Source organism: Rhinoderma darwinii, chromosome 1 (assembly GCF_050947455.1).
Source record: "Rhinoderma darwinii isolate aRhiDar2 chromosome 1, aRhiDar2.hap1, whole genome shotgun sequence".
In the NCBI taxonomy this organism is placed as follows: Eukaryota; Metazoa; Chordata; class Amphibia; order Anura; family Rhinodermatidae; genus Rhinoderma; species Rhinoderma darwinii.
The window spans coordinates 374,951,544-374,978,689 of record NC_134687.1 but is presented as its reverse complement, the minus strand read 5'-3'; the positions used below and the strand labels follow the sequence as shown (position 1 = coordinate 374,978,689).

The 27,146-nt window shown below is 40.7% G+C and overlaps 1 protein-coding gene across 3 annotated transcripts in view; it reads left to right on the top strand.

Annotated features, from left to right (window-relative positions):
• Positions 1–27,146, top strand: part of CEMIP2 (cell migration inducing hyaluronidase 2) — a 130,664-nt gene that overhangs the window by 22,957 nt on the left and 80,561 nt on the right. Inside the window, exons 2-4 of one of the 3 annotated variants that reach the window (XM_075828030.1) lie at positions 17,665–17,781; positions 19,306–19,659; positions 24,409–24,549. In XM_075828030.1, the coding sequence (XP_075684145.1) occupies positions 19,329–19,659; positions 24,409–24,549 (472 nt within the window). In that variant the 5' untranslated portion in view covers positions 17,665–17,781; positions 19,306–19,328. Of the gene's footprint in view, positions 1–17,605; positions 17,782–19,305; positions 19,660–24,408; positions 24,550–27,146 lie in introns of all 3 variants that reach the window. The other 2 variants (XM_075828039.1, XM_075828046.1) reach the window with 2 other exon arrangements.

Below are 27,146 nucleotides of genomic sequence, written 5' to 3'. Positions count from 1 at the left end.
CATACATGACTTAGCACCAGAAAATCCCCAGTAGGCCAAATGGTGGTCCTTCTCTTCTGAGCCCTCCTATGGGCCCTCAGAACAATTTGGGCAACAAAATGTGGTATTTTATTCCTTGTGAAAATAAGAAATTTTGAGGCAAAAGTACATCTTGGAAAAAAATTACATATTTTTTTAATTCACAGCCCAATTCAAATATATTCTGTGAAAAAACTGTGGGGTTTAAATGGTCACTACACACATAAATGAATTCCTTGAGGGGTGTAGTCTCCAAAATGGGGTCTTTTGGGGGATTTCTACTGTTTTGGCACCTCAACACCTCTTCAAACCTGGCAAGCTGCCTAAAATATATTCTAATAAAAAAAAAAAAGGCCCCAAAATGCACTAGGTGCTTCTTTGCTTCTAGGGCTTGTGTTTTAGTCCACGAGCACACTAGAGCCACATGTGGGACATTTCTAAAAACTGCAGAATCTGGACAATACATATTTAGTTGTGTTTCTCTGGTAAAACCTTCTGTGTTACAGAAAAAAAATTGAATAAAATTGAAATTCAGCAAGAAAAATTACATTTGCAAATTTCACCTCCCACTTTGCTTTAATTCCTGTGAAATGCCTAAAGGGTTAAAAAAAAAATCTAAATGCTGTGTAGTTTTTTTAAATGAGGTGTTTTATCACGGTTTCTAATACATAGGCCCCTCAAAGTCACTTCTGAACTGAACAGGTATCTTAAAAAAAATAAAAAGGCTTTTTAAATGTTATTAAAAATATGAGAAATTGCTGTTTAGGTTCTAAGCCTTGTAACGTCCAAGAAAAATAAAAGAATGTTCAAAAAACGATGCCAATCTAAAGTAGACATATGGGAAATGTGAACTAGTAACTATTTTGGGTGGTATAACCATCTGTTTTACAAGCAGATGCATTTAAATTCAGAAAAATTCAATTTTTTCCAAATTTTCTCTAAATTTTGCCATTTTTCACAAATAAACACTGAATATATTGACCAAATTTTACCAACAAAATGCCAAATGTCTCACGAGAAAACAGTCTCAGAATTGCTTGGATTGGATTAAGCATTCCGAAGTTATTACGACAAAGTTAAATATGACAGATTTCATCAATGGGCTCTGAGCCTTCAGGCCAAAACAAGGCTGTTAACCTTACTGAAAAACAGACTGCACGCAGAACGACACCATCGCGCCTCACCCATTTATTGTTTTACCTAGGTGTGTCTGGAATGAGCAGGGGTGGGTCATCTGCATCCTGTCCCTAAATATGTCTTTCTGTCAAGCTGTATAACGTGGGATCCGGGTGACTTCTCTGTGGGTCAATAAATAACTCAATCTGCCATACATGGTTTCCATTCATAAATACCTTGCAGCATATATCTGCCTAAGGAAAATATAAAGGAAGAGAGAAAACCATTGCTGCAGCTAAAGTGGTGTTCATGCTGAGGAATCCTCTTTACATTGATCCTAGCAAAACTGACCATAAATACCTAATGTGTCACTTTGTATGTACTAGAGAAATAACTGTTACTGTGTAATGAATAAGAGAAACATTGGATCAATGTCCGCAAGGAAGAACTAGAAAACAAAATGGGTCTTTAACATCTTGGGAGTTTAATAATGGGATATAGACTGCAGATGGGGGGGGGGGGGGGAGGGGGAGGGATTGAGCTTTTAACAAAAGCAGAAGAAAAGCATGACCCTCCTCACAAATACAAGCTGTGATACTTTCAGTACAAGAGGCCGAAACATGAAAACTGCTTTTCAGACGTTTTTTAATTTTTCTTTATGGCATCCACTCTGCAGGATATATGTATTAATTTTATAGTACGGGTCGTTACAAATGCGGCGTTGGTAACCATGTGCAGTTTTGATGATTTTTTTGATGAATTACGAGCCCTCTTCTGTTCCTTTTGGTCATACCACGTGACCCGCACTCTCATTTAAGAAGACAGCCACCTGTTAAGGGGGTTTTACACAGGACGATTATTGGGCAGACTATTGTTCGTAGAACGCTCATTGCCGATAATTGCCCAATGTAAACAGGGGAACGATCAGCAGATGAGCTCGATCATCTGCTGGTCGTATAGTTTTAAAAAAGTGAAATATTATCATTGTTGTCAGCACATCTCCCTGTGTAAACTGGGAGACACGCTGCCGACATGATGATAATGTATGAGGACGAGCGATCGGAGTAACGACCGCTCATCCCCACACATAGCTCCTTGTGACCGGAGCAATTGAGTGCCGATCAACGATTTCTCGTTGATCGGCGCTCGACTGCAGCGGCCGCTTATCGGCCGGTGTAAAAGGGCCTTTAGAAATGAAACCTCACAGCTATTTACTAGATGCTCATTACAAATGAACCAAACAAAACTTTCATTTCTAAAGGCCCTTTTACACCGGCCGATAAGCGGCTGCTGCAGTCTACCCGCTCTCCAGTGATTTATCCAGTTTCAAATCCTGTTTTATCGATATATCGAGGGAGGAATAGCACACAGATGCTGCTGGTATGCTCAAAATACTCCTCTGCAGGTTTATTGCCAAACTCAACTACAATAATATCATTCAGAAGGGGTGTAGGCTTGGGGATAACCAATGTGACAATATTCCAAATTCAGCCAATTACAGACATACGATACCTTCCAAATGCATTATTATTATTCTTCACACATCTGAGTTTGTAGGTGCCTTATCTTTCCTGGCAAGAATATTCCTGTAAGATGGGGGAGGCATTCTCACATGCATATTTGACCTCCTCCACATCTCACTCCCTGTTCCTTACTTCTCTCCAAGCCTCATATAGGAACCAAGGTCAAAGATAGCTCAACTTAGAAATATAAAAACCTGTCTTTAAAGGAGTAATGACTTTCTTATTCATAACAAAAGAAACCAGATGAGGACTCCAGACAAGATGGCCGCTGCACAAAATGAATTAATTTAAACATTATTTTAATCACTTTCACACTTTGTGACATGTGCAGAAGTCACGGAGAAGGAGGCGGTGAGCTGTGTCCACCATCTATTGGCAATGTTGTGATACAGCTTTATAAGGGTGTAATCCTGTGTGTGATGATAATGAGATTACTGAGAAGTGATCTCTACGGAACAGGAAGTGTCAGTCTATGATAGGGGTCAGTGTAAAACTCCCATGGTTTCTAGAATTATTGTGATCATTGAGGATGAGCAGTTATAAATCTAATCACCCCCTGCACCTAATCAGACCATGTGTCGACTCCGTGGCTCGAATTTTTACTTGGTTCTAGATAGCAGAGATGTGGGGTACCTACAGTTTTAATGATTATGGGAAGATATGTGCATGTACACATACCGTAGGCATAAGTGACATGTATGAACTCTGCACATCCTGATCTTTTATTTTGTCATGTTTTGCGTCTGAGGCAAACATTAATTACACAACGTTGCACTTTGATGCAAAATTGCATGAAGGCGACCGACCGTTAAAGGCCTGTGTGGTACTTTTACAATATGTAAGGTATTTCCTATTCTAAAATGAATGGGGATGTAATACTATTATTTTTATTTTATTTTAGAATTTTAGATTTTGTGTGTATGTCAAAGTGTGAAAATTGTTGCATGAGGGTAAGGGTTAAGCAATACTTTGTCGGAGAAACCTTTAATAGATGGCCATACGTGGTCTGATTATTGTCCGGTTAAGCGGGACTTGCACGGTGTATGATCATTTGGATTTCTATTCTTCTGACCATTTAGAATATTTTGGGCTACCTGTGAAAAGCCACTGAAACTTCTGAATAATCATTACCAGTCCTTCAATACTAAAGTAATAAAATGTAAAATGTACAAATTAAGTAAAACCCTTCTGCTGGTGAAAACAGGAAACATCCATGAACCATGGCTACAGATTAAACAATAAACCTCCGTTATCTCTGTATTTTACAGAGGAAGATGTTCCATATTTTCCATAAAAACACCAGTTAATAACATATTGGCAGCTGTAGATGGAAAACATGCCTGTGAATCCATGAGCCATCTATATAAATAGTCCCCTGCATTACGTATTGTGCCATGGTCCTGCACACTTTGGTTTGAGGTTGGTATAAGTGAACTTGCTATGTTGATTTTGATGCAGACATCTTCTATTTTATTCATGCTCTTGTTCTTGCCATATACACAATAAACATATGGTGCGCTACACACATCCCAATAACTGTAGAATGTCATAAGGGAGGATTATCTAGAAGATCATGTGCATCTGATCAAATACAAGAGCAGCTTAAACAGAATACCTACTAAGGTTTCACTTCTGGTTAAATTCTCTATGATCTTATCTTCAGCTGCTGAAGGTTGCCCTAAAGAATAGGGCTAAGGGCCCGTTTACGTGTACCAGATACTGTACCGACCGTTTAGGAGCGACTGTACCAACGTTCACCCGTAAAAATCATCATTAACCAATCATCGTTGCGAGTTCTCGATTTCCCTTATTGAGCAGTGGCAGACTAGTGTTACGATTAGCAGCAGGACTGCTGCTAATCGATTTCTGTTATCTCTGTATTTCAGCATTGCTAGACAATGCCCTTGGTCTAAGTCTGGATTTGGCAATCCTTCAGCTTTGCTTGGTGTGTAAGGCTGGATTCACACGAGCAGGTTCAGTCCCTAATGGACGGACGTATTTCGGCCGCAAGTCCAGGACCGAACACACTTCAGGGAGCCGGGCTACTAGCATCATAGTTATGTATGACGCTAGGAGTCCCTGCCTCTCCGTGGAACTACTGTCCCGTACTGAAAACATGATTACAGTACAGGACAGTTGTCCTGCAGCGAGGCAGGGACTCCTAGCCTCGTACATAACTATGATGCTAGGAGCCCGGCTCCCTGCAGTGTGTTCGCTCCGGGACTTCCGGCCGAAATACGTTCCGTCCATTACGGACGTAATGTGCTCGTGTGAATCCAGCCTTCGGGTGGAGTACGTTTCTTAGGCCTATCTATACTTCAAGCCTGGATTACTTTGGTGCTTGTTATACTGTTTCTGGCATGTTAAACTATTCAGATTTTCGTATAGTAGTTTTATGTGTACCCTGGGATCTGTAGTTCCACTGGTTTGTTTGCCTTCCCTGTTCGTATGGTCAGCTGCCAAGCTGTTGTCTTACCCTGCTGTGGGTTAATATTCAGGTAGGGTCGGTAATGGCTGTAAATTCTTGTCTACTGTCTATCTGCTTGCATGCTATTCATCTGCCATCCACTCCATTTATGCATCGTCTTCATCTTCGACTACATTCAGTGTTCGATTCCACTCGTCCGCTGGTGAGTTGCTTTTGCCTTTTTGTTTTCTGCCAGTATTGATGCATGCGATAGCGATTTTCTGGTGGTGCGGTCCTGAGCACCACCAGTAGCATAACAACTAGTGAATCTTAAATGGTATGTACACACGTGTTTTGTCCAAAAAAATCACGCAAAAATCCACAGCATAAACATACCCATACTGTGGCTGCTGTTTTAAATCTGCATCGTTGAATATATTATGGAATTTTATTAACAGCATTTGCCCTTTTTATAATCTTATCGATGAACATGTAACTTATTTGCTGCTAGAAAATTTCAAAGGAAGAACCCGGAGTGAGTTTAGGGAGTTGCTGTTTTTGCAGGAAAGGTAAGACCAGATGTACACCTGAAACCTGGAATTAGCATTGCAGAACTAGTTTTACTGGTTGAAAATATTTTGTAACTGTTCTACAATATTTGCTAATGAATAACCTGCTGGAAAAATAGATTCACCCTTTTTAATATGCGCTTTTCATTTTTAACTATTCTCTGTAGAAAAAAAGTTGTGCAACTTTGTAAACTGCTTGCTTTACTGGTCCTGAATTTTAGTAAGTCTTAGGGCTCGTCCACATGCTCCGGAATTGACGCGTTTTTTCCAGCCGGAATTTCGGCCGGAAATAACGCAGCAGAATACAGTAGGTGCATAGTGGATGAGATTTAACAAATATCATCCACATGCTGAAATTTACCTGCGGTGCGTATTTTTCAGACCACAGCATGTGTGCAGAATTGCTGCGTTTTTCAGAGGAGATGTCTCCATCTCCTAACATTGGAAAAAATGCAGCAATTTCCACACCATTTTCTGCTGTAAAATACGCAGGAAATGGTGTGTTTCTGCTGCAGCGGAAAGCCTTTGACTTTCAACGGGATTGCTGCAGAGATTTTCTGCAGCAATTTCGTGTTGTGTGGACAAGCCCTTGGGAACGTGACCAGGGAAACATCTGCATTGACTTTGTATGCTTTCCCTGTGCTTGTTTGGGTTTTCCCCGAGTACATGGGTGTAACGTCCATGGCCGCGGACCGTCTGGATTACTCACTTCAGTTCTGCTCCGGTCCTGTGTCCCGTACGTGGGAATTATCATTAATTAGCCCATGATCACCCTGGACTATAATAAGGGCCCTGCCCCTTTGCTCATTGCCTGAGCGTTGTTGTGTTTTCCTATGTTAGTCTTGAAAATGGTCCCTTAGTGTTATCCTGTTCCCGTGCCCTGCTACCTGTACCCTGCATCCTGTGCTATTTGTTCCTGTGCCTTAAACCAGTTGGAGTCGTGTTGTGCCACCGGTTCCGCCTGCTTGTTACCACACGTCTGCTGTTAAGGTTCCATCTGTGCCTAGCCGTTGCTACTGTCTGAACCACTACAGGTACCCTCGTACTTGGACTATTTATATATTGACTTGGTACTCTGTTGGCTAGCTGCTATCCTGCTACGGTGGTACGGCTGAGTGGGTCCACATACCCATTGTCACGATCTGTGGGTGTCTTCCACAACCCAAAAATCAAGTCACATTGCATATTTCATCATACTACTTGTATGGGTGAAGCACAGAGATACTGTGCACAGTGATTTGAGGCTCATTCCATTTTGCAATAGTCCTACAGTCCTAAACAATAACTATTGTCTATTATACTTAAAACTGTTGGTGGTGTTCTTCCCCATGGCAGAATCTGTCATTGATCAGAAGAGGACAAGAAACTGCATCAACACTTTTTGTCTAGATATTTTATTTTAGAGGTTTTTTTTTCTTTTTCCGTTTTTAAATCAGATTTTTTTTTATTGAAAAACGTTTTCCACAACATAGGAAAGACTTGTACAGAAGAAAAAATACATTGGTCATTAAACAAAACAAAAAAAAATGGATATTACAAATTCCCAACTCTTTAGTAATTCAGGATTGCGCTTGATCACGATTTGCAGGGGGACATGTCACGGAGTATGGATAAAAATTCTATGTACAACATGGCAGCTGCAATAAGTGACACAATTATTTGTTCTGTCAAGTACTCAAAATGTGACCGACACGGAACAAGGCATCTGTAAGGGCCCGGCAGTAAGACTGGTAATGCTTCTGGCATAATGCTATTACCCTTTGTTACATTGGATATTTCATATATAACTTTATGGCTAATTCGGGATTGGGCTTGGTAGGATGAGAGAATAGGCAGTAAGTGCTAATATTGGACTGTCGCCATCTGCACTGTCCATCACTCGTCATGGTTTATCTTTGCTCTCTTCTACGTCTTTAATTCAACTCCAAAGATTTATAACTATATTTCTAGTAAATTCTGTTGAATGGTTAAAAAAATATAGTACTTTAGGTGGCTGATGACTTAGTAAACTCATCAATAGATGTTGTATTAATAATCTTATAGAAACAAAAGATTGGGACCCCATTGAGAGAGCCTTATCCAGTTAGCTAAGTTCTCCGGGGCATGGTTCCAGTTGTCAGTGTAGCATTATATTTAGAGGAGCTAGTCAAGAGTTGCATGGAGGCTTCACTAAATATCTAACAATTTTTAAATCTATCTGGTATAAGCAGAAGGAAATGAAGAAAGATGTGACCATGAGGAAATAAATTGAAACTAGTTTTGTGGTCAGTGCTACCAGGTACTTGTATATTTATGTATTGTTGAAGTGATAAACACCATTAAAGGGAAGGTGTCATGAATTTTTATTTTTTTTATCATATTGCTTTTAGTATGATATGAACATAAATTGTATTTATTTGTGTTCTCATGTTCTACTTTTTACTGTGTTCTTACTTTTACTTCTCTATGGGGGCTGCCATTTTTTTTTTTTCATCTCTGTATGTGTTGATTAACGACACATACAGAGATGGAATACAGCACATACATCCCCCATAGAGAATCCGAACGGGAGCTGTTCCATTCTCTGCAGCGTACGCCGTCTCTGTGGGAACAGCGCATGCGCCGTTCCCACACAGACCAAAACGAAGCTCGTTCGCAGAGCGAAATCCGGCGCCATTTTCATCTGGACCGGAAGCCGCGGCCAGACAGTAAGATGACGACATCCGGCTGCAGCTTCCGGCCATATGTTTAAGGAAGCGAAGGCGCAAGGAATAGGAGCGGAGGTGGCGGCAGGAGAAGGTAATTTTATGTTCGTGTATGTGATTTGCGTATTATGTTCGTGTGATACTGTCTGAGCACTGTATCTAATCCTCCTACATTGTGCAGTCGCTCAGAAAATGGCGGCACACAGTGTAGGCGGTTTGAATACATTCAAACCCCTCCCTCTCCTGGCACTAGCCAAAAGAAGGGAGGGGGGATTGTGTGAGGACACTAGAGAGAGTGCTTTATGCTGCAAATTTGGGGTAGACACAATGAAGTTGCTTTACCACATTGGACCATGCTGCAATTTTGGGAACTAAAACTATGTGTAATCACTTAAATAATAATTGTTTAACTAAAAAAAAAAAAACATTTTCTAGCGACACATTCCCTTTAAAGGGAATGTGTTGTTGTTTTTTTTTAGTTAAACAATTAGTGTGTAGGTGATTTAAACATTGTTCTAATTTTTTTTTTTTTTCACGAGTCAGGAAATATTATAAATTGGATTCAATTTATAATATTTCCCAGCACTGGTCACTAGATGGAGCCATTCCCAAAATTGCAGCATTGCATGTGGTAAAGCAACCACATTGCTTTATGCTGCAAAATTGGGTAAAAATCCCTCGCTCTAGTGAGCTCTCAGAATCCCCCCCCCTCCTTTATCCTGGCTAGTGCCGGGAGAAACGAGGGGTTTGAACGGTCTAACCTCCTACACTGTGTGTCGCCATTTTTTGAGCTAACACACAGTGTAGAAGGTTAAAATACAGTAGTAAACACACTGAAACACGAACATACATAGAAATAACTTACCTGCTCCAGTCGCCGCCGCTCCCTCCTAGTTTGGCTCAGAGCCCATTTTTCAAATCTGACATTTTTCACTTTATGTGGTAATAACTTCAAAATGCTTAAACCTATCTAAGCGATTCTGAGATTGTTTTCTCGTGACACATTGGACTTTATGTTCGTGGTAAAATTTGGTCGATACATTGAGTGTTTGTGAAAAATAGTAAAATTTTATGAAAATTTTGAAAAATGTGCATATTTTTTTAATTTAAATGTGTCTGCTTGTAAGGCAAACGGTTGTACCACAAAATAGTCACCAATTAAAATTTCCCACATGTCTACTTTAGATTGGCATAGTTTTTTGAACATTATTTTATTTTTCTAGGACGTTATAAGGCTTAGAACATAAACAGCAATTTATCATATTTTCAAGAAAATGTCAAAAGCCTTCTTTTTTTTTTTTTTTGTGTCTGAAGTGACTTTGAGGGGCCTATGTATTATAAACCCCCATAAAACACCCCATTTAAAAAACTAGACCCCTCAAAGTATTCAAAACAGTATATAGAAAGTTTCTTAGCCCCTTAGGCGTTTCACAGGAATTAGGGTATGTTCACACACAAATTCAAAAACGTCTCAAGGGAAAACAGCTTCTGATTTTCAGAAGTTTTTTTTTAAACCACTCGAGATTTTCGCTGCGTTTTTTACGACCGTTTTTGGAGCTTTTTTCGATAGTCAATGAAAAACTTCTCCAAAAACGTCCCAAGAAGTGTCCTGCACTTCTTATTCGCGGCTCTTTTTTTTTTTTACGCGTAAAAAACGCTGCGAAAAATGCTCCGTCGGAACAGAACGCCGTTTTCCCATTGGAATCATTGGGCAGATGTTTGGAGGCGTTCTACTTTTGATTTTTCGGCCATTTACAGCCCGAAAAACGGCGGAAAATAGGAAGGTGTCATGATTTTTTATTTTTTTTTAAATCATATTGCTTTTAGTATGATCATAAAATAAAATGTATTTATTTGTGTTCTTGTGTTGTACTTAACTTTTTTCTTACTTTTACTTCTCTATGGGGGCTGCCATTTTTTTTCCATCTGTGTGTGTGTCGATTTAACGACACATACAGAGATGGAATACGACACGTACATCCCCATAGAGAATGCGAACGGGAACCTTTCCATTCTCTGCAGTGTACGCCGTCTGTGTGCCGCTACCACACAGACCAAAACGAAGCTCGTTAGCAGAGCGAAATCCGGCGCCATTTTCATGTGGACCAGAAGCCGTGGCCGGACAGTAAGATGACTACTTTAGGCCGTGGCTTCCGGCCATATGTTCAAGGAAGCGAAGGCGCAAGGAATAGGAGCGGAGGCGGCAGGAGCAGGTAATTTATGTTTCTGTTTGTGTATGTGATGTGTGTATTATGTTCGTGTGTTTTTGTGTTATACTGTCTGCTTAGAACTGTATCTAATCCTCTTACACTCTGCAGTCGCTCAGAAAATCGCGGCACACAGTGTAGGAAGTTTGAAGATTCAACCCCCTCCTTCTCCTGGCACTAGCCAGAATAAGGGAGGGGGGATTGTGTGAGGACACTAGAGCGAGTTTGTCTACCCCAAATTTGCAGCATAAAGCAATGAGGTTGCTTTACCACATTGACCATGCTGCAATTTTTGGGAAGTGCTCCCTCTAGTGGCCAGCACATGGAAATGTTATAAATTAGAATCTAATTTTATAATATTTCCTGACTTGTAAAAAAATTAAAACCATGTGTAATCACTCAATTAATAATTGTTTAACTAAAAAAAAAAAGAAAAAAAAATTTCTAGCGACCCATTCCCTTTTAAAGTGGAGGTGAAACTTGCAAATTTTAATTTTTCTTGCAGAAATTCAATTTTAATCTATTTTTTTTCTGTAACACAGAAGGTTTTACCAGAGAAACACGACTAAATATGTATTGCCCAGATTCTGCAGTTTTTAGAAATGTCCCACATGTGGCTCTAGTGTACTAGTGGACTAAAACACAAGCCCCAGAAGCAAAGAAGCACCTAGTGCATTTTGGGGCCTGTTTTTTTATTCGAATATATTTTATGCAGCATGCCAGGTTTGAAGAGGTCTTGTGGTGCTAAAATAGTAGAAATCCCCCAAAACTGATCCCATTTTGGAAACGAAACCCCTCAAGGAATTCATTTATGGGTGTTGTGACCATTTTAGACCCCACAGTTTTTTCACAGAACTTATTTGAATTGGGCTGTGAATTAAAAAAAACGTAATTTTTTTCCAATAATATGTAGTTTTAGCTCAAAATGTCTTATTTTCACAAAGAATAAAATTCCCCATTTTGTTGCCCAATTTCTCCTGAGTGCGGCAATACCCCATTTGTGGTATATAACTGCTGTTTGGGCCCATGGGAGGGCTCAGAAGGAAAGGAGCGCTATGTGTTCTTCGGAGTCCAGATTTTGCTGAATTGGTTTTCGGGTGCCATGTCGCATTTACAGAGCCCCAGAGGTATCAAAGCAATGGAAACCCACCAGAAGTGACCCCATTTTGGAAACGACACCACTTAAGGCATTCTTCTAGAGGTGTAGTGAGCATTTTGACCCCACAGGTATTGTCTAAAAGATAATGCCCTGCAGGTGGTGCAGTGTGAGATTTGCAATTTTCTATAGATATATGCCATGTCAGTGTCCGATATATTGTGCCCAGCATGTACCACCGGAGATATACACCCCATAAACTGTGATGTGGGTTCTCCCGGGTTCGGCAATACCCTACATGAGGCTGTTATATGTTGCCTGGGCACACGGCAGGGCTCAGAATGGAAAGATGAGGGGGATAAGCTGTGCGGAGTGCATCAGGGTAAATTATAAATCAAGGCATGTATGGTAAATTTTAAAACCACATTTTATACAGAGCCCTGGTTTCTCGCGGCACGTATCGCATTGATGTATTGTGTCCTTCCTTATCCCCCTCTTATAGCAGACTCTGCACCTCTCTTGACTCTTTCCCTTCCCACCAGTTTGGGGAAATTCTCCTGGAAAGTGTTGCCCTGGTACTATGCGTGTGGCCTCGCTTCCAGAATTACTGGGTGCCCTCCCCCCCTTCCTGGTCCCTAAAAATTAGGTTCTTGATAACCACCTCTTGAAATTCCAGGAAAGTTCCCGTCTGGCCTGTACAACGACGTAGCACGTACGCATTGCACAATGCCATCGGTATAATGTGCACGGCCATCTTCTTCTACCACACCGCATGGCGCTGTAGGGCTTCAGGACTTGATCTGACAAGTCCACCCCTCCCATGTACATATTGTAGTCCAGGATGCAGTCTGGTTTGGGGGGTCTCTGTACTGGTACCTCGTACAGGTACATGGGTACTGGTGTGGCCATGTATTGTCAATACAAGGACATCTCTCTTGTCTTTGTACTTGACACACAATATGTTGCTGCTAGAATGTGCCCTGCTCTCACCCCTTATGAGTGTTTGCCGAAGCAGTGTCTTAGGGAGGCCTCTCAGATTTCTGACCCTGGTCCAGCAGTGGGTGCACCAAATCCCACACAATATTGGCATTCACTCCCAGTAAGGGGGGGCGTTCTGGGGGCTGAATACGTGTGTCCTTCCCTTCATGTATCCTAAATTTGTAAGTATACCCTGGTGCACTCTCGCACAGCTTATATATCTTCACGCCATACCTTGCCCTCTTACTCAGCAGGTACTGGCGGAATTGAAGCCTCCCTTTAAAATGTACCAGGAAGTCATCAACAGAAATACACTTCTCGGGGGTGTATGCTTGGGAAAACCGGGCACTGAAACGGTCTAATAGGGGTCTCCGTTTATATAAACGGTCAAAACTGGGGTCATCTCGGGGTGGGCACTGCTCATTATCTGTATAATGTAGGAAGCGAAGTATTGCCTCATAACGCATCCTGGACATGGCCATGCGGTACATCGGGGTGTGGTATAAGATGTCTGTGCTCCAGTAATGGACAGCTTTTTCAGAAGCCCCATGTTCAAGAGCAGTCCCCAGAACTTGCCCAACTCTGCTGCATCTACAGGAGTCCACCTGTGGGATTGGGCATAAAATGATGTGGGGTTCTTGGTTATATAATGTTTGGCATATAAATTTGTCTGGGACACCATAAGCTCTATAAAGTCATCAGTGAAAAAGAACTTGAAAAATTCCATCTCACTTAATCCTGCAATGTTCCATTTGATCATTTGGCTGCCCATGTACTCAGGGATTTGGGGTTCATAATTGTCTGGTGTGGGCATCCAAATGGGGTCACTTCGCTCGGGGGTATCAATTGTTGCGGGGTCCCGTTTCTCACCGGATTTAACTGTGATGGTGGTCCTGGGGCGTCTCCTAGGGGGTCCCTGTGTCGGAGGCAAGAAATGAATTTGCCTCTTCGGCAGTAAATGTCCGTTGGGACATGTTTGTTGTACTTAGTCGTACAAACTGTATATACAGCAAAAAAATAAATAAAAAATTCCCTAACTGGGAACAATAGGCTGCTACCTAAATTAGCACAAAAGCGTGTTTTTTTTTCTTTTTTTTTTTTTTCTTTTTAGAGAATAAGTGGACTTCCCTGACACTAAAACTAACTAAAACGAGGATTCCTAACACTAAACCGAACTAGATTTTATGTGAACTTCCCTAACGCATACCTAACTACGGCGTCTATTCCCTGACACTAAACCTATTTAGATTATTCCGAACCTCCCTGACGCTAAACCGAACTACAGTGACGGATTCCTGATGCTAAGTTCCCTGACGCTATACCCAACCACGCGTTTTGACGATTCCCTGACATTAACTAACCCTAATACTAAACTAACCAGTTAAATTGGCTAAACTAACTATTTTAAATATAATATATATATAATGTTGTCAGAGATCACTAACCGAAAGCGTGGGGGGAACAGGAGGGGGTCGTGAATATGGAGGTGGGAAGCAAAAAAAAAAATGCTTTTTGTAACTTTTTTTTTTCAGTTCTTTTCTCTTTTCTCTCTCTGCTCACAACCCCTCTGAACGCCTCGCTAACTCCAACAGAGACGTTCAGGGCGGTTACAGCAGGATGTGATGTCCGGGAGAGGAAATGAAGAGACGGATCACCGCTATTGGTCAGTTACTCACAGTCTAGCCAATAGCGGCCATCGTCGAGGCGGGACCATCGCGACTGGTCCCGGCACATTGAGCTGTGATAGCCTGCTGTCGGAAACAGCAGCTATCACAGCTCATGAACGTGCAGGGTGCGAGCGCCGCTGTGATTAATGCAGGACGTACTATTAGGTCATGGAGCGCGAATGATAGTTACCATGACCTAATAGTACGTCCTGGAGCGGGAATGGGTTAAACACATGTTGATATAGTAAAGGTTTAGAGTATGGTGGCATCTGAGGCAAATGAGGCTGGAGGAATGGGTTGTACTGCCTGTGGTCCTCCTGCAACAAATGTAGCCCCGAGGTTGGTCTTCAGTTTGAGTAGTGGGGTCCTCCTACCATCAGGATAGTGGCTTTATGTTGGCAGAGTCCCTAAACCACTTCCATAGAACACTTTTTCTAAACATTTAATTCATCCATAAGGTCCCCAAGTTTGCAAGTGATTGGCAAAGCAGTGACTATGTGGAGTAACCGCCAGACATTTCCTTTAGGTGGTGAGGTGTCAACTGAGCATCATACTTTTAGGGTACGTCGCGTCTCAATATTCCTCTCCCAGAGTGGCTACTGGGTAGAAATGCACAGGTTGTAAATGGTTTAACCATCTTTTGGTTATTTTCTTGTGTATTGTTGAATAGAGCGAAAAGCTTATTTAACTGATGGCATTCCATCAAGGCTCAGATAATCATAATAATTCTTGATTTCTTGTATTTTGCCCATAAATAGTCACCGGCTTCTCACCGAATGATGACATTCTTAATAATAAGCATTCAGTGCTACCGTAATTTCATCAACTGTTTTTAGAACATGACGTTTCTTCACATGAACATATCCGCTTTGTGTTGGTTGTGAAATGTTGCAGCTTTTTTTGCATATTTTTTTTTTTACTGTAACAAGAATTACAAGGAAGAGACGTTCTACTTATTAAGCAGAATAAGGTACGGAATGAAATGACTAGATAGTTGATGTTTTCCTCATTTTCTGTAGGATTTGTTAGAAGGAACTCTGGGTATCGATTACATTGTGCACTTCAATAGAAGAAAATCGTGTCACAGGGAAATGCGTTCTACAGATTAGAGTATCTGTAGAATATTCTAGAAAAACTGAACTAGTGGGAGCTATTTTTTTTTTATTTTTTTTTTTTTTTTACTTTAAGGCACCCGAAGTTCCAGTTAGCCACTATATTCTGCCAAATTTTTAGAAACCGATCACTTTTTGCTTCAGGCTTCTAAATGTAAGGGCTATAAGTAGCAAGCCGTTTTTTTTCAGGATTATTATTGGAATTTTTATAGGGAAGGGTGTTTAATGGCCACGTTTTTAGGTCCTTTTGGAAGAAGCAGTAGTGTGAAGTCCTGTGTGGGCTCCTATTTCATCCTTTCTTCTACACACCCCTCCAAATGTAAGTTTACTGAAACCTTACACTTTGCGATCCATGTCTTACAAAGAAGAGCTTAGATTTGATATGTTTGCTTGGTACGTTCATTGTTTAGGATGGTAACCTTTTGACCATTGTGTTGCTTATATTTGGGATCTGTGATAAAGGAGCACATCAATATTCCTCTAAACATACGTGCTCAGTACACATCCTATGGGTGATTATGTCCTAAAGCAACGCTGCTTCAACTAGTCTATGTATGAAAGTCTATCAAAAAGTAGCAAATCTGTAATACAGCTTTTCCTTTCTATTAGAGATGTTTTGACCATATTTGCACAATCCTTTTTGTCATTAAGGCATCATGCACACGAGAGTGAATCACGTCCGTGTGGCGGCCGTTAAGACAACGGCCGTCACTTGGACTCGTGCATTTCAATGGGCCGTCCACACGACCGTTGTTTCACGGGTCCACTTCGGACGTGGAAAACTGCACTTTTTCACGTCCGGTGTGGGCTACGCTCGTGGGAAGGAGCCCTAAGTGTGTGTTTATCGCTAGATTGTGTAATCTGTCTTCCTCTACCGACTTCTGGATGTAACCTTTTCCAGCAGGGTTTCCCCTTATTTGGTAAATGACTATCTGGAGCAGTTACAAACTTTTCCAGGTTTCTGGAGGGTTGTGTTCCCCGTCATACAGTATGTTGGAGCCTTGTACTTTGTGTATATGATTTGTATGTATGGATATTAGAAACACATTTTTAAATGTGCAGAAAATGAGTAAATTTCATGTACATGGAAGTAATAAGTGTCTTCCCATGTGTGTACCATTCTAGGTCTGGCATCATTTATCAGCAGGCAATGGAGGAAAGGCCAGACTTGTCCCCAGCAGTTCTTAATGCATCTCGGGGGTGGCTGTTTGTCACATAATCCATCGCAACCAATTCAGGTTTCAGCTTTCTTTCTCCAAAGGGTCTGAATGGTTGCTGTGACTAGAATATAACGGCTACAACTTAGATATTGGTTTCATATTAAAGCCCAGAATCTTAACTTTCAAATTCTACCAGGATCAAATATAGGTGCCGTATTTGGGACGCAGCAATGTGCTATGAAGCGATAGAGATTGTCCTGGGTGCCGTGTATAAGTTCAGTACATACAACATCCAATGGGGGATGCAATGATACTTTTTCTGTCTGTTACGTAAAGAAAAAAATCTATCTATGCTTCCGAATAAAACTGGAGGCATAGGGAGGTACAGGAAGGGCCCACATGCTGCTCTATGGGTGCCTTTTATTATGACTATGTATAAAATGGAGCTTTATATACAGCTGTGTGAATGAAGCCTTAGGCTATGTTCATGTGCAACTGATTAAATCCACTGTCGAGGGGCCTGATATGAAGAATGAATACGATGCGTACATTAAAAGAATAATACGAAAGTAAATATTGACTATGTTTAGAGAATCTGGTCTGCATATAATGTTCGCTGTTCTGCCTGTACATGCTGCGCCAATAAACCGCATACCCTTCCCATTAGGATTTGTTTTAGCCTGTAATCATCCCCCTTTCTAATCTTACTACGTCTGGGACAAGGTTGCCATCTAAAGCTGCAGTGTCTGCCTAGACTTGTTGCTTGAGGACTGCCACTCATCTAAAGTATTCACATCTTTGGCTGCCAGATGCCCAATAAGGAATAGAGCAACTACGGTACTTGGGATAGTAAAACAAAAGCATTTATTCACATATACAGAACAATAGTTTAGAGAGCATTACATTTTGCAAATCTACAAAAAATTTCAGCAACTGGTTATTACTTTGCTTTATTTAAATGTTCACTAACTTTTCAACAAACTTTGCATAACTCAATAATCCAAGCGAATATAAGAAACTTTGTAATACATCTTATTACAGAACAAAACCTCTTTCTCCTCTTACCAGCCCTCCCTCATCCTAATTTTTCACTCACTCTGAATTTACTGCCTTTTCTGCCTTCTTAGCTCTCTGAAGGATTAACCTACATCTGCCTGTAGAAGTCTACGGAGAGGGGAAGGGGTGAGGGAGCAGAAGCAGTGTGAGAGAGAGAGAGAGAGAAGCAGATGCTGCGGCAGCTTCTGGTAAGTCTGAAATCTAACCCCGTTGCTGGTGTCACAGCTACACTGCTCATTATTCTGTATGAATACGGTCACCCATGTTGCTGCTGTTTCGGGGGGGGGGGTGTGCTACAAAGAGATGTGGGAGCAGGATGTTCTCTTCAGTATGTGTGCAGTGTGTAGAAGAAATGATAGCAGTTGGACTCCACCCAGGGAAAGCCGAGAATTAGACAATCTGCAGAGGGAAGAACTGCTAAAAAAAAATGCAGAATACAAGTCATATAATGGCCAGAAATTGTGTTATTCCTCATGTATACACCTGAAAGATTAGGTGTTTTCCGTGATATTTTCTCCTCCATTTTTGCTGAAAGCGAATTACAACGTTCTTGTTGTCTCCTGTTACCAAGAAGAAGTTCATAGTGTGCGACATCTAAAGCTGGCAATTCAGATTAGACATCTAAAACTGGTCAGGCACATTAGGTAAATGTTGGCCAATCCCACGATAATCTAACGTGTATGGGTCAGTCTGGCTGTTCCCAGATGTCTACTGTTTGAGGAAACTAGGATTAGGCATACTGCTTCAGAAGACACTTCTTGAAGCTGCTTATCCTCCTCCATTTTGCCAATCCAAGTGTGCGTGTGTGTGGGCGAATCAGGGGAGATAACCATCAAGTGTGTGGCCGACAGCTATCATGTATGGCCAGCATAAATTTTTAGGACGCATGTCTGACAGCATAGCGGTGGACAAAAAAGTTAGATATTTTGTTGGCAGATTCAGCCCATTATCATGTTATCTGCCATTAGTCATTTATGTCTCACCATGGGATGCGTCAAGAGGCCTAGACGCTCGTGACAAGAACAAAGTTTTGCCTTTCTACAAATCGCTAGTCAGACTGCATATAGAATATTGTGTACAATTTTGGGCACCTGTTTATAAGCAGGACAGGGCTGAACTAGAGCGGGTACAGATTAGGGCGACCAAGGAAATTAAGGGAATGGGCGGATTGCAGAACCAAGAAAGGTAATCAAACTTGTGGCTATTCGGTTTAGAAAAATGACTGCTTAGGGGCGATCTAATTACAATATACACATATATAACTGGACAGTACAGAGATCGTTCTAATGATCTTTTTATATCTAGGCTTGTAACCAGGACAATTGGCTCTCCTCTGCGTCTGATGGAAAGCATTATATAGACAGGGATTCTTTACTGTAAGAGCAGTGAAACTATGGAAAACTCTGCCACAGGATGTTGTGATGGTTGATTTGTTGAAGAGGGGCCTGGGTGATTTTGCATGTTATATGTACTAGAGCGCTAGAGATGGGTAATTTGATCAAGGGATTTATTCTGATTACTATATTTGGAGTTAAGAAGAAATTCTTCCCCTTGATATGAACCAATTGGCGTTTGCCAACGGTACAAAACAATAAAGCAATGTATTTGTATTATTCAACACTTCTGTAGATTTAAACTGTGCAGATGTTGGTGCGATCTAATGTATAAACGTCTTCCAGTATTGATCCGTCTCTTTTTTTTGTTTATTTCAGGGAAAGCTTAATATCGCGTAATCATGCAGTCACCTGACTACAGGGGGGGATCCCGCCTCTTCCTACAACCTCAGAATGGCAGCAACATTAAATCACCGGGCTATGTGCCTGGCAGAATTGTTCCATTACGTCCACCGCCTCCTCCAAAGACACAAGCAACAGCCAAATTTAATTCCTCTGGGCAAGAAGCACATACAACATTTGGGATGTCAGGAGATGGACAAAACAATCACGCACAAGTTATTCGCAGGAGAAGACACAAAAACACAATAATATGCGTTGCAATTTTTAGCCTGACCTTTTTTATCATCCTTGCTATTGTTCTAGGAGTATCTTCTAAATATGCCCCTGATGGTAAGTGTGATGACCGCACATTCATATTGTGAGAGCTACTTACAGATTGCAAATACTGTCACATATACACATTTTTTCTTCTTTTGTAATCTTAAGAACTACTGAATGTATAATAACTTCGGTTTATTATGCCTCATAGAGGACTCCTCCGTAATTGCTGTTTTTATGGTTAACTATCAGTTGGTTTGAGGTTCTGTTAAAAAGACACTCTAATACTAAGATAACTGTATTTAAAGGTCCTGATAAGTTTCATTACTAGTATTGTCTATGTCCCACTGTCCAGCCAAAACGGCTATGATCGGTCGAGGCATGGACCGCACAAGACCTCTGAAGGTGTCCTTTGGTATCTGGCACCAAGATGTTAGCAGCAGATACTTTAAAGGGGTATTCCCACCATGAACATTTATGTTCACGGGTTACACATGCAAAGTTTTGACCCAGATATATTCTAGGTCATCAGATGTTCAATTGGATTGAGAAATATGGGAAATTTGGACCTTTGAAATCTTTGTCATGTTCCCTAATCCGTTCCTTGACCATTATTGCAGTGTGCCATGGGGCATTATCCTGCTGATAGAGGCCACTGCTGTTAAATACTGTTTCCGTGAAGGGTTGTACTTGATGTGCAACAATATTTAGGTAGGTGGTACATGTCAAAGTAACAGCCACAGGAATATCAGGACCTAAGGTTTCCCAGCAGAGCATTGCCAAGAGCATCACTCTGCTTCCACCAATTTGTCTTCTTCCTATCCTGGTGCCATCTCTTTCCCATCTACATTCAACTAGACCCAGCTGTATACATGATGTTAAAGAAACGTGATTCATTAGACCAGGCCACCGTCTTCTATTAATCCATGGTCCAGTTCTGATGCCTTCTTTCCCATTGTAGGAGCAATTCTATATTTGGGTTGGGTTAAGAGTATAAGGAAAAACATAGAGCGACTGCATCCCACCACCCCACAATCTGTGTACAGAAGTAGAATTAGGAAACATAGACTTCAAAGTTACAGCCTTCCCTATTCTACTCTGTGGGCACCATTACTTCCTTCTTTTTTTTTTTTTTTTTCTTCTAAAGAGATGCCTAAATTAGAATCTTTTTTTTACATGAACCGCAATACACCGCTCAATATCCTCTTTCTACATTGTTCCGCTACTGTTGTGTCCTATATCACAACAATGGGGAAAAAAGTGTCATCAGCAAACTTTCCCCCACTGCTGTATCCGCAATGGAGACAGGTGGATGTGAGCTTCCTATAAATCTCCGCCACACAGCTGTTCCCAGGCTCAATTTTGAAGTTAGCAGAGGACGTAGATCTGGTATCTGTTATCCTTCCTGATTTCCCCATAAAACTTCCAGCTCAGCTAAGTGTGCATGTTTTTTCATTAGAGGTAAGCTAAGCAGAGCCAGATCTGTCTAGCAATCGCTTATCTCTGAGTAGAAGAAAACAATCGCATTGGACAGGTTGAAATCTGGAATGTCGGCTCCTTGGGAAATTATCAACTAGACTGAAATTGTCAAGATCCTGCCCAAATATAATATGACATTTCTTAATATTTTATTTTTTTAACTATCCCTACAGGTCCTTCTGAATGAATTATAGTCAAGATCCTGCCCAAATATAATATGACATTTATTAATATTTTATTTTTTTAACTATCCCTACAGGTCCTTCTGAATGAATTATAATCTCATCAAAAAGTTAATTTATCTCAGTAATTCAATTCAAAAAGTGAAACTCGTATATTATATAGATTCATTACACACAGAGTGATCTATTTCCAGCATTTTTTTTCTTTTAATGTTGATGATTTTGGCTAACCGTTAATGAAAACCCAAAATTTAGTGTCTCCGAAAATTTGAGTATTGGATAAAAGTTGAAGATTGTAGACTCATGGTGTCACACACTCTAATCAGCTGATCAACACAAAACACCTGCAAAGGTTTCCTAAGCCTTTTAAAGGTCCACCAGTCTGGTTCAGTAGGCTACACAATCATGGGGAAGACTGCTGACTTGACAGTTGTCCAGAATAGTCATTGACACCGTCCACAAGGAGGATAAGCCGCAAAACGACATTGCTAAAGAAGCTGGCTGTTCACCGAGTGCTGTATCCAAGCATATTAATGGAAAGTTGAGAGGAAGGAAAAAGCGTGTTGGAAAAAGGTGCACAAGCAACAGGGATAACCGCAGCCTTGAAAGGATTGTCAAGAAAAGGCCATTCAGGAATCTGTGGGAGATCCACAAGGAGTGGACTGTGGCTGGAGTCAGTGCTTCAAGAGCCACCACACAAAGACGTATCCAGGACATGGGCTACAACTGTCGCATTCCTTTTGTCAAGCCACTCATGACCCAGAGACAACGTCAGAAGCGTCTTACCTGGGCTAAAGAGAAAAAGGACTGGTCTGTTGCTCAGTGGTCCAAAAAAGAAATTAGTAAATTTCCCCTCTACTTTGCTTTAATTCCTCTGAAACACCTAAAGGTTTAAGAAACTTTCTAAATGCTGTATTGAATACTTTGAGTTTTGGGGTTTCTAATATATATATGGCCCTCAAAGCCACTTCACAACTGAACTGACCCCTGTAAAAATAGAATTTGGACATTTTCTTGAAAATGTGAGAAATTGCTGCTAAAGTTCTAAGCCTTGTAACGTTCTAGAAAAAAAAAAGGATGTTCAAAAAACGATGCCAAACTAAAGTAGACATATGGGAAATGTTAACTAGTAACTGTTTTGTGTGGTATTACTATCTGTCTTACAAGCAGATGCATTTAAATTTAGAAGAATGCTAATTTATGCAAATTTTCTCTAAAGTTTGGTGATTTTCACAAACAAATACTGAATTTATTGATCAAATTTTTCCACTAAGATACAGTACAATATTTCACAAGAAAACAAAAATTGGCTGCGTACACAAGACCAAAACCGGCTCAGTCCTGAAGGGGTTAATGAATCTATATAATATGAGTTTCACTTTTTGAATTGAATAACTGAAATAAATAAACTTTTTGATATTCTAATTCATTGAGAAGGACTAGTATGTCAGTGGATTAGAGGGCTTTGGAGAGGACTATCTCTTGGAGCAAAACTTTGATGGTGCTGTTTTTGACAGACTGCCTCTGGATAATTGCTCCTGCTCTCAGTGTGAGAAGTGGTCATAGCTGTCCTTTATATATGTAGTCATTTGGAAGGCCATGTTCACACACCGTGGATATTCTTATGGAATATGTTCCTTCTGTCATTTTCCAAAGGAGGACAGGGATAAACTGCCACTGTCTAATGTGTCGTTTTACCTGGGAAGAAGAAGCCGAAATGTCATTCGTGATATTATTTGTCGTGATAATCTCCTGAAAGTTGCATGTACGGCAACCCAATGTATTCCTATGTAACTTGTCTTGCTATAAAAAGGTGTGTGTAGTCCCAGCCTAAAAGAGCGGACTCGGTCGAGAGAAAGGTATAATAATGAATGTAATACTAATAGCGAATGTATCACAGTTTTTTTTTATAAAAGTACTTCACACGTGGTCCTTCATTCACCGTTTATGGCTGAAAATGCGGGGAGAATAATGTTTTGCGCTGCACTGAATTGATGTGGCTCTTCTTCGGGGTCTGAATTTAGCCCTCAGTTGGCTTTTCCAGCTTTACGAGATTCAGGGCGCAACTCGAGTGAGACCTCCCATGAGTGAGCATAATATAGTCCGAGCCTGTAACTCTGCTAATGTCCACATCGATACTAGAATTTCCTAAAAACATGTTTCTGTGTAGAAAAGAATTGCAACACTTAGATTGGTTCTACAGGGTGGGCCATTTATATGGATACACCTAAATAAAATGGGAATGGTTGGTGATATTAACTTTGGGGTCATCTGAAAGCAATTGTCTATGCTGTGAAGATACGAGATGTGCAGCAACTGAAACTACGGATACTGGAAGCCTGTGCTAGCATTTCTTCTGCGGTGTTGCTATCAGTGTGTGAAGAGTGGGAGAAGAGGGTTGCATTGACAAACCAACACAATGGGCAGCACTTTGAACACATTTTATAAGTGGTCAGAAACTTGTAAATAACTCATGAAAGAATAAAGTAACGTTAAAACCAAGCACACCATTGTTTTTCTTGTGAAATTCTCGATAAGTTTGATGTGTCACATGACCCTCTTCCCATTGAAAAAACGAAAGTTGGATACAAAATGTCCGACTTCAAAATGGCCGCCATGGTCAACACCCAGCTTGAAAAGTTCCCCCCCCTCCCATATACTAATGTGCCACAAACAGGAAGTTAATATCACCAACCATTCCCATTTTATTTAGGTGTATCCATATAAATGGCCCACCCTGTACAAGAAAAAAAGGATGGTCAGCGGGAAGTTTTCTGTTTAATTAAAGCCACACCAGAGGGGTGTTCTGCCGTGATTCACGCTCCCACATTCACTCCTACAGCATGTTACAGATGGTTTCGCTACACAGTTCATTTCTGTAAACTTTGTGCTTTAGAATTTAGAGGATATCAGTTTGCAGAAGAGAAGCCCGATAATAATTCATTCCAGATTGCGCTTCTGTGTGTGGAAATTCACCCTTTCTTGCTCAGAATGGCCTAAAATATATGACCTGTTCTACAAATGATAGTAGAGGGGACGGTATTATGGTGTACAAAGCCAAAAGGGAGTCTCTTACTATAACAATGTGTTAGAACTTACACCGTTTATACACCTTTTTCTTAACCCTTTTTTCTTTTTTTCCTTTCGGATTGGCGTTTAGAAAATTGCCCGGATCAGAACTACTTACTCAGTAACTGGAACCCTGGGAATGACCCAAATAAGAGGGTGATCATAAGACAAGGGGACCTTTTGCGTTTGCAGTCTGATGCCACTTTGCACTCTATAACCATACAGGATGGAGGTGTGTGTACACTTTTATTACTTTTATTTGGCTTCACTTTTTCGCTTCATTCATACATTCTTGATGATAAGTCACATACTTATACAGCCAGACTCTTACCATAAGCTCTTTAATTTAAAGCTAGGTAAGGGCAGCATATTACAGGAACAGATCCGTTCACCTATTACCTAATACAACACACAAAAATATATTGCCGTTTGGCTAATAGGAGCGACAAAGCATACACTGGCCTCCCTCGACCCTTCTCAGTGATTGGCTGTTGTGTATCTGTATAGAGAGCAGCCTGTCAATCACTGTGAGGAGGATGGGGGTAGTGCTTCCCTCATCCATACACGGGACTCAAATGTATGAGTCCTGTGTATTCTGTGATTGCTCCTCTTAGCCAAACCGCAGAATATTATTTGCTGTTTTGGCTAATGGTCGAATAGCCCTGTCCCTGTAAGCTGCCCTTACCTAGGACAGCATAATGTGGTGACAGATCTGCTTTGATTTCATTTTTCAGGTTTACTTGGCAAAGTGGTTGCACTTTATCTGTGCAGTATTTTTTTTTTTTTATTGTTTTTTGCCGTTCAGGGATGATATTCTTTCCAAAGTTGTATTTAAAGGATGTATCTGCACCAGGTCTCGTAGCTGGTGGCACTATAGGTTTCCCATCAATATATAGCAGACCTTGCCTTTAACCCCTTAAGGACCAGGCCTATTTTGGCCTTCATGACCAAGCATTCTTTTTCATTTTTTTTCCTCCCCGCCTTCCAAGAGTTATTTTTATGTCGACATATCCATATGAGTGCTTGATTTTTGCTCTACGAGTAGTATTTTTCAGTTGCACAATTTTTTGGGTTTATGTATTCTATTGCTTAAAGAGGCTCTGTCACCAGATTTTGCAACCCCTATCTGCTATTGCAGCAGATCGGCGCTGCAATGTAGATAAGAGTAACATTTTTATTTTTAAAAAACGAGCATTTTTGGCCAAGTTATGACCATTTTTGTAATTATGCAAATGAGGCTTGCAAAAGTCCAAGTGGGTGTGTATTATGTGCGTACATCGGGGCGTTTTTAATACTTTTACTAGCTGGGCGCTGTGATGAGAAGTATCATCCACTTCTCTTCAGAACGCCCAGCTTCTGGCAGTGCAGACACAGCGTGTTCTCGAGAGATCACGCTGTGACGTCACTCACAGGTTCTGCATCGTGTCAGACGAGCGAGGACACCGGCACCAGAGGCTTCAGTTGATTCTGCAGCAGCATCAGCGTTTGCAGGTAAGTAGCTACATCGACTTACCTGCTAACGCCGATGCTGCTGCAGAATCAACTGAAGCCTCTGGTGCCGATGTGTCCTCGCTCGTCTGACACGATGCAGTACCTGTGAGTGACGTCACAGTGTGATCTGGCAGAAGCTGGGCGTTCTGAAGAGAAGAGGATGTTACTTCTCTTCAGAGCGCCCAGCTAGTAAAAGTATTAAAAACGCCCCGATGTACGCACATAATACACGCCCACTTGGACTTTTACTTTTAAACACACCCACTTGGACTTTTGCAAGCCTCATTTGCATAACTACAAAAATGGTCATAACTTGGCCAAAAATGCTCGTTTTTAAAAAATAAAAACGTTACTGTAATCTACATTGCAGCGCCTATCTGCTGCAATAGCAGATAGGGGTTGCAAAATCTGGTGACAGAGCCTCTTTAACTTTTATTTCATTTTTTTTGGAAAGGAATTGAAAAAAAACTGCTATTTCAGCATTTCAAATTGACGCAGTTTACTAGGCGGTTTAAATAACATGTTAACTTTATTATATGGGTCAGTATGGTTACGGCGATACCAAATATATGTATAGGTTTGTTTTTTTATGTTTTACTACTTTTGCACAATTAAAACACTTTTAAATAAAAAATTAGTTTTTGCTTCACTAACTTTTTATTTTGTCCATCCATGTAGCCATATGTGGGCTTGTTTTTTGCAGGATGAATTAGTTTTTATTGGTATCGTTTTGGGATACATGGGACTTATTTTTTAGAGGCAGGAATGGGGGGAAAAAAGCATTTTCAACTTTTATTCTTCTTTTTTTTTTTTTTTTTTTTACTGTGTTCATCAGGCGGATTAATTTCATGTGTTTAACTTTATTCGGGTTGTTACGATCGCGGCAATACCATATATGTGTATTTTTTTTACTAGAAGTTGAAAAAAAACAACACACTTTTTTTTTGTGGTTTTATTTTCATTTTCACTGTAATCTATTTTAATTTTTTGTCCCACTAGGGGACTTTACAATGCGGTCTTCTGAACGCAGATATAATGCTTTGGTATACTCTGTACGGCCTATAAGGCACATATAGCCAGGGCAGGCCGGGGGCGGTGATGGTGCGGGCACAGCTTATGTGCCCGCACAATCACAATTGCGTACATGCACGGTGGAATGTGCGAATGGCTGCCTTTCTATGCCTTGCTTGTACAATATTCTTCGCCAAGGGGTTAAATTTGGACCTGGAGATCCAGGAGGTATAACAGAGGAAAAGCATAATGCACAGTTGTAAGAAAAGGTGCTCCAAAATTGTTTTATGGGAAACTAAAGTATATACTAGATCAGACATGTCAGGA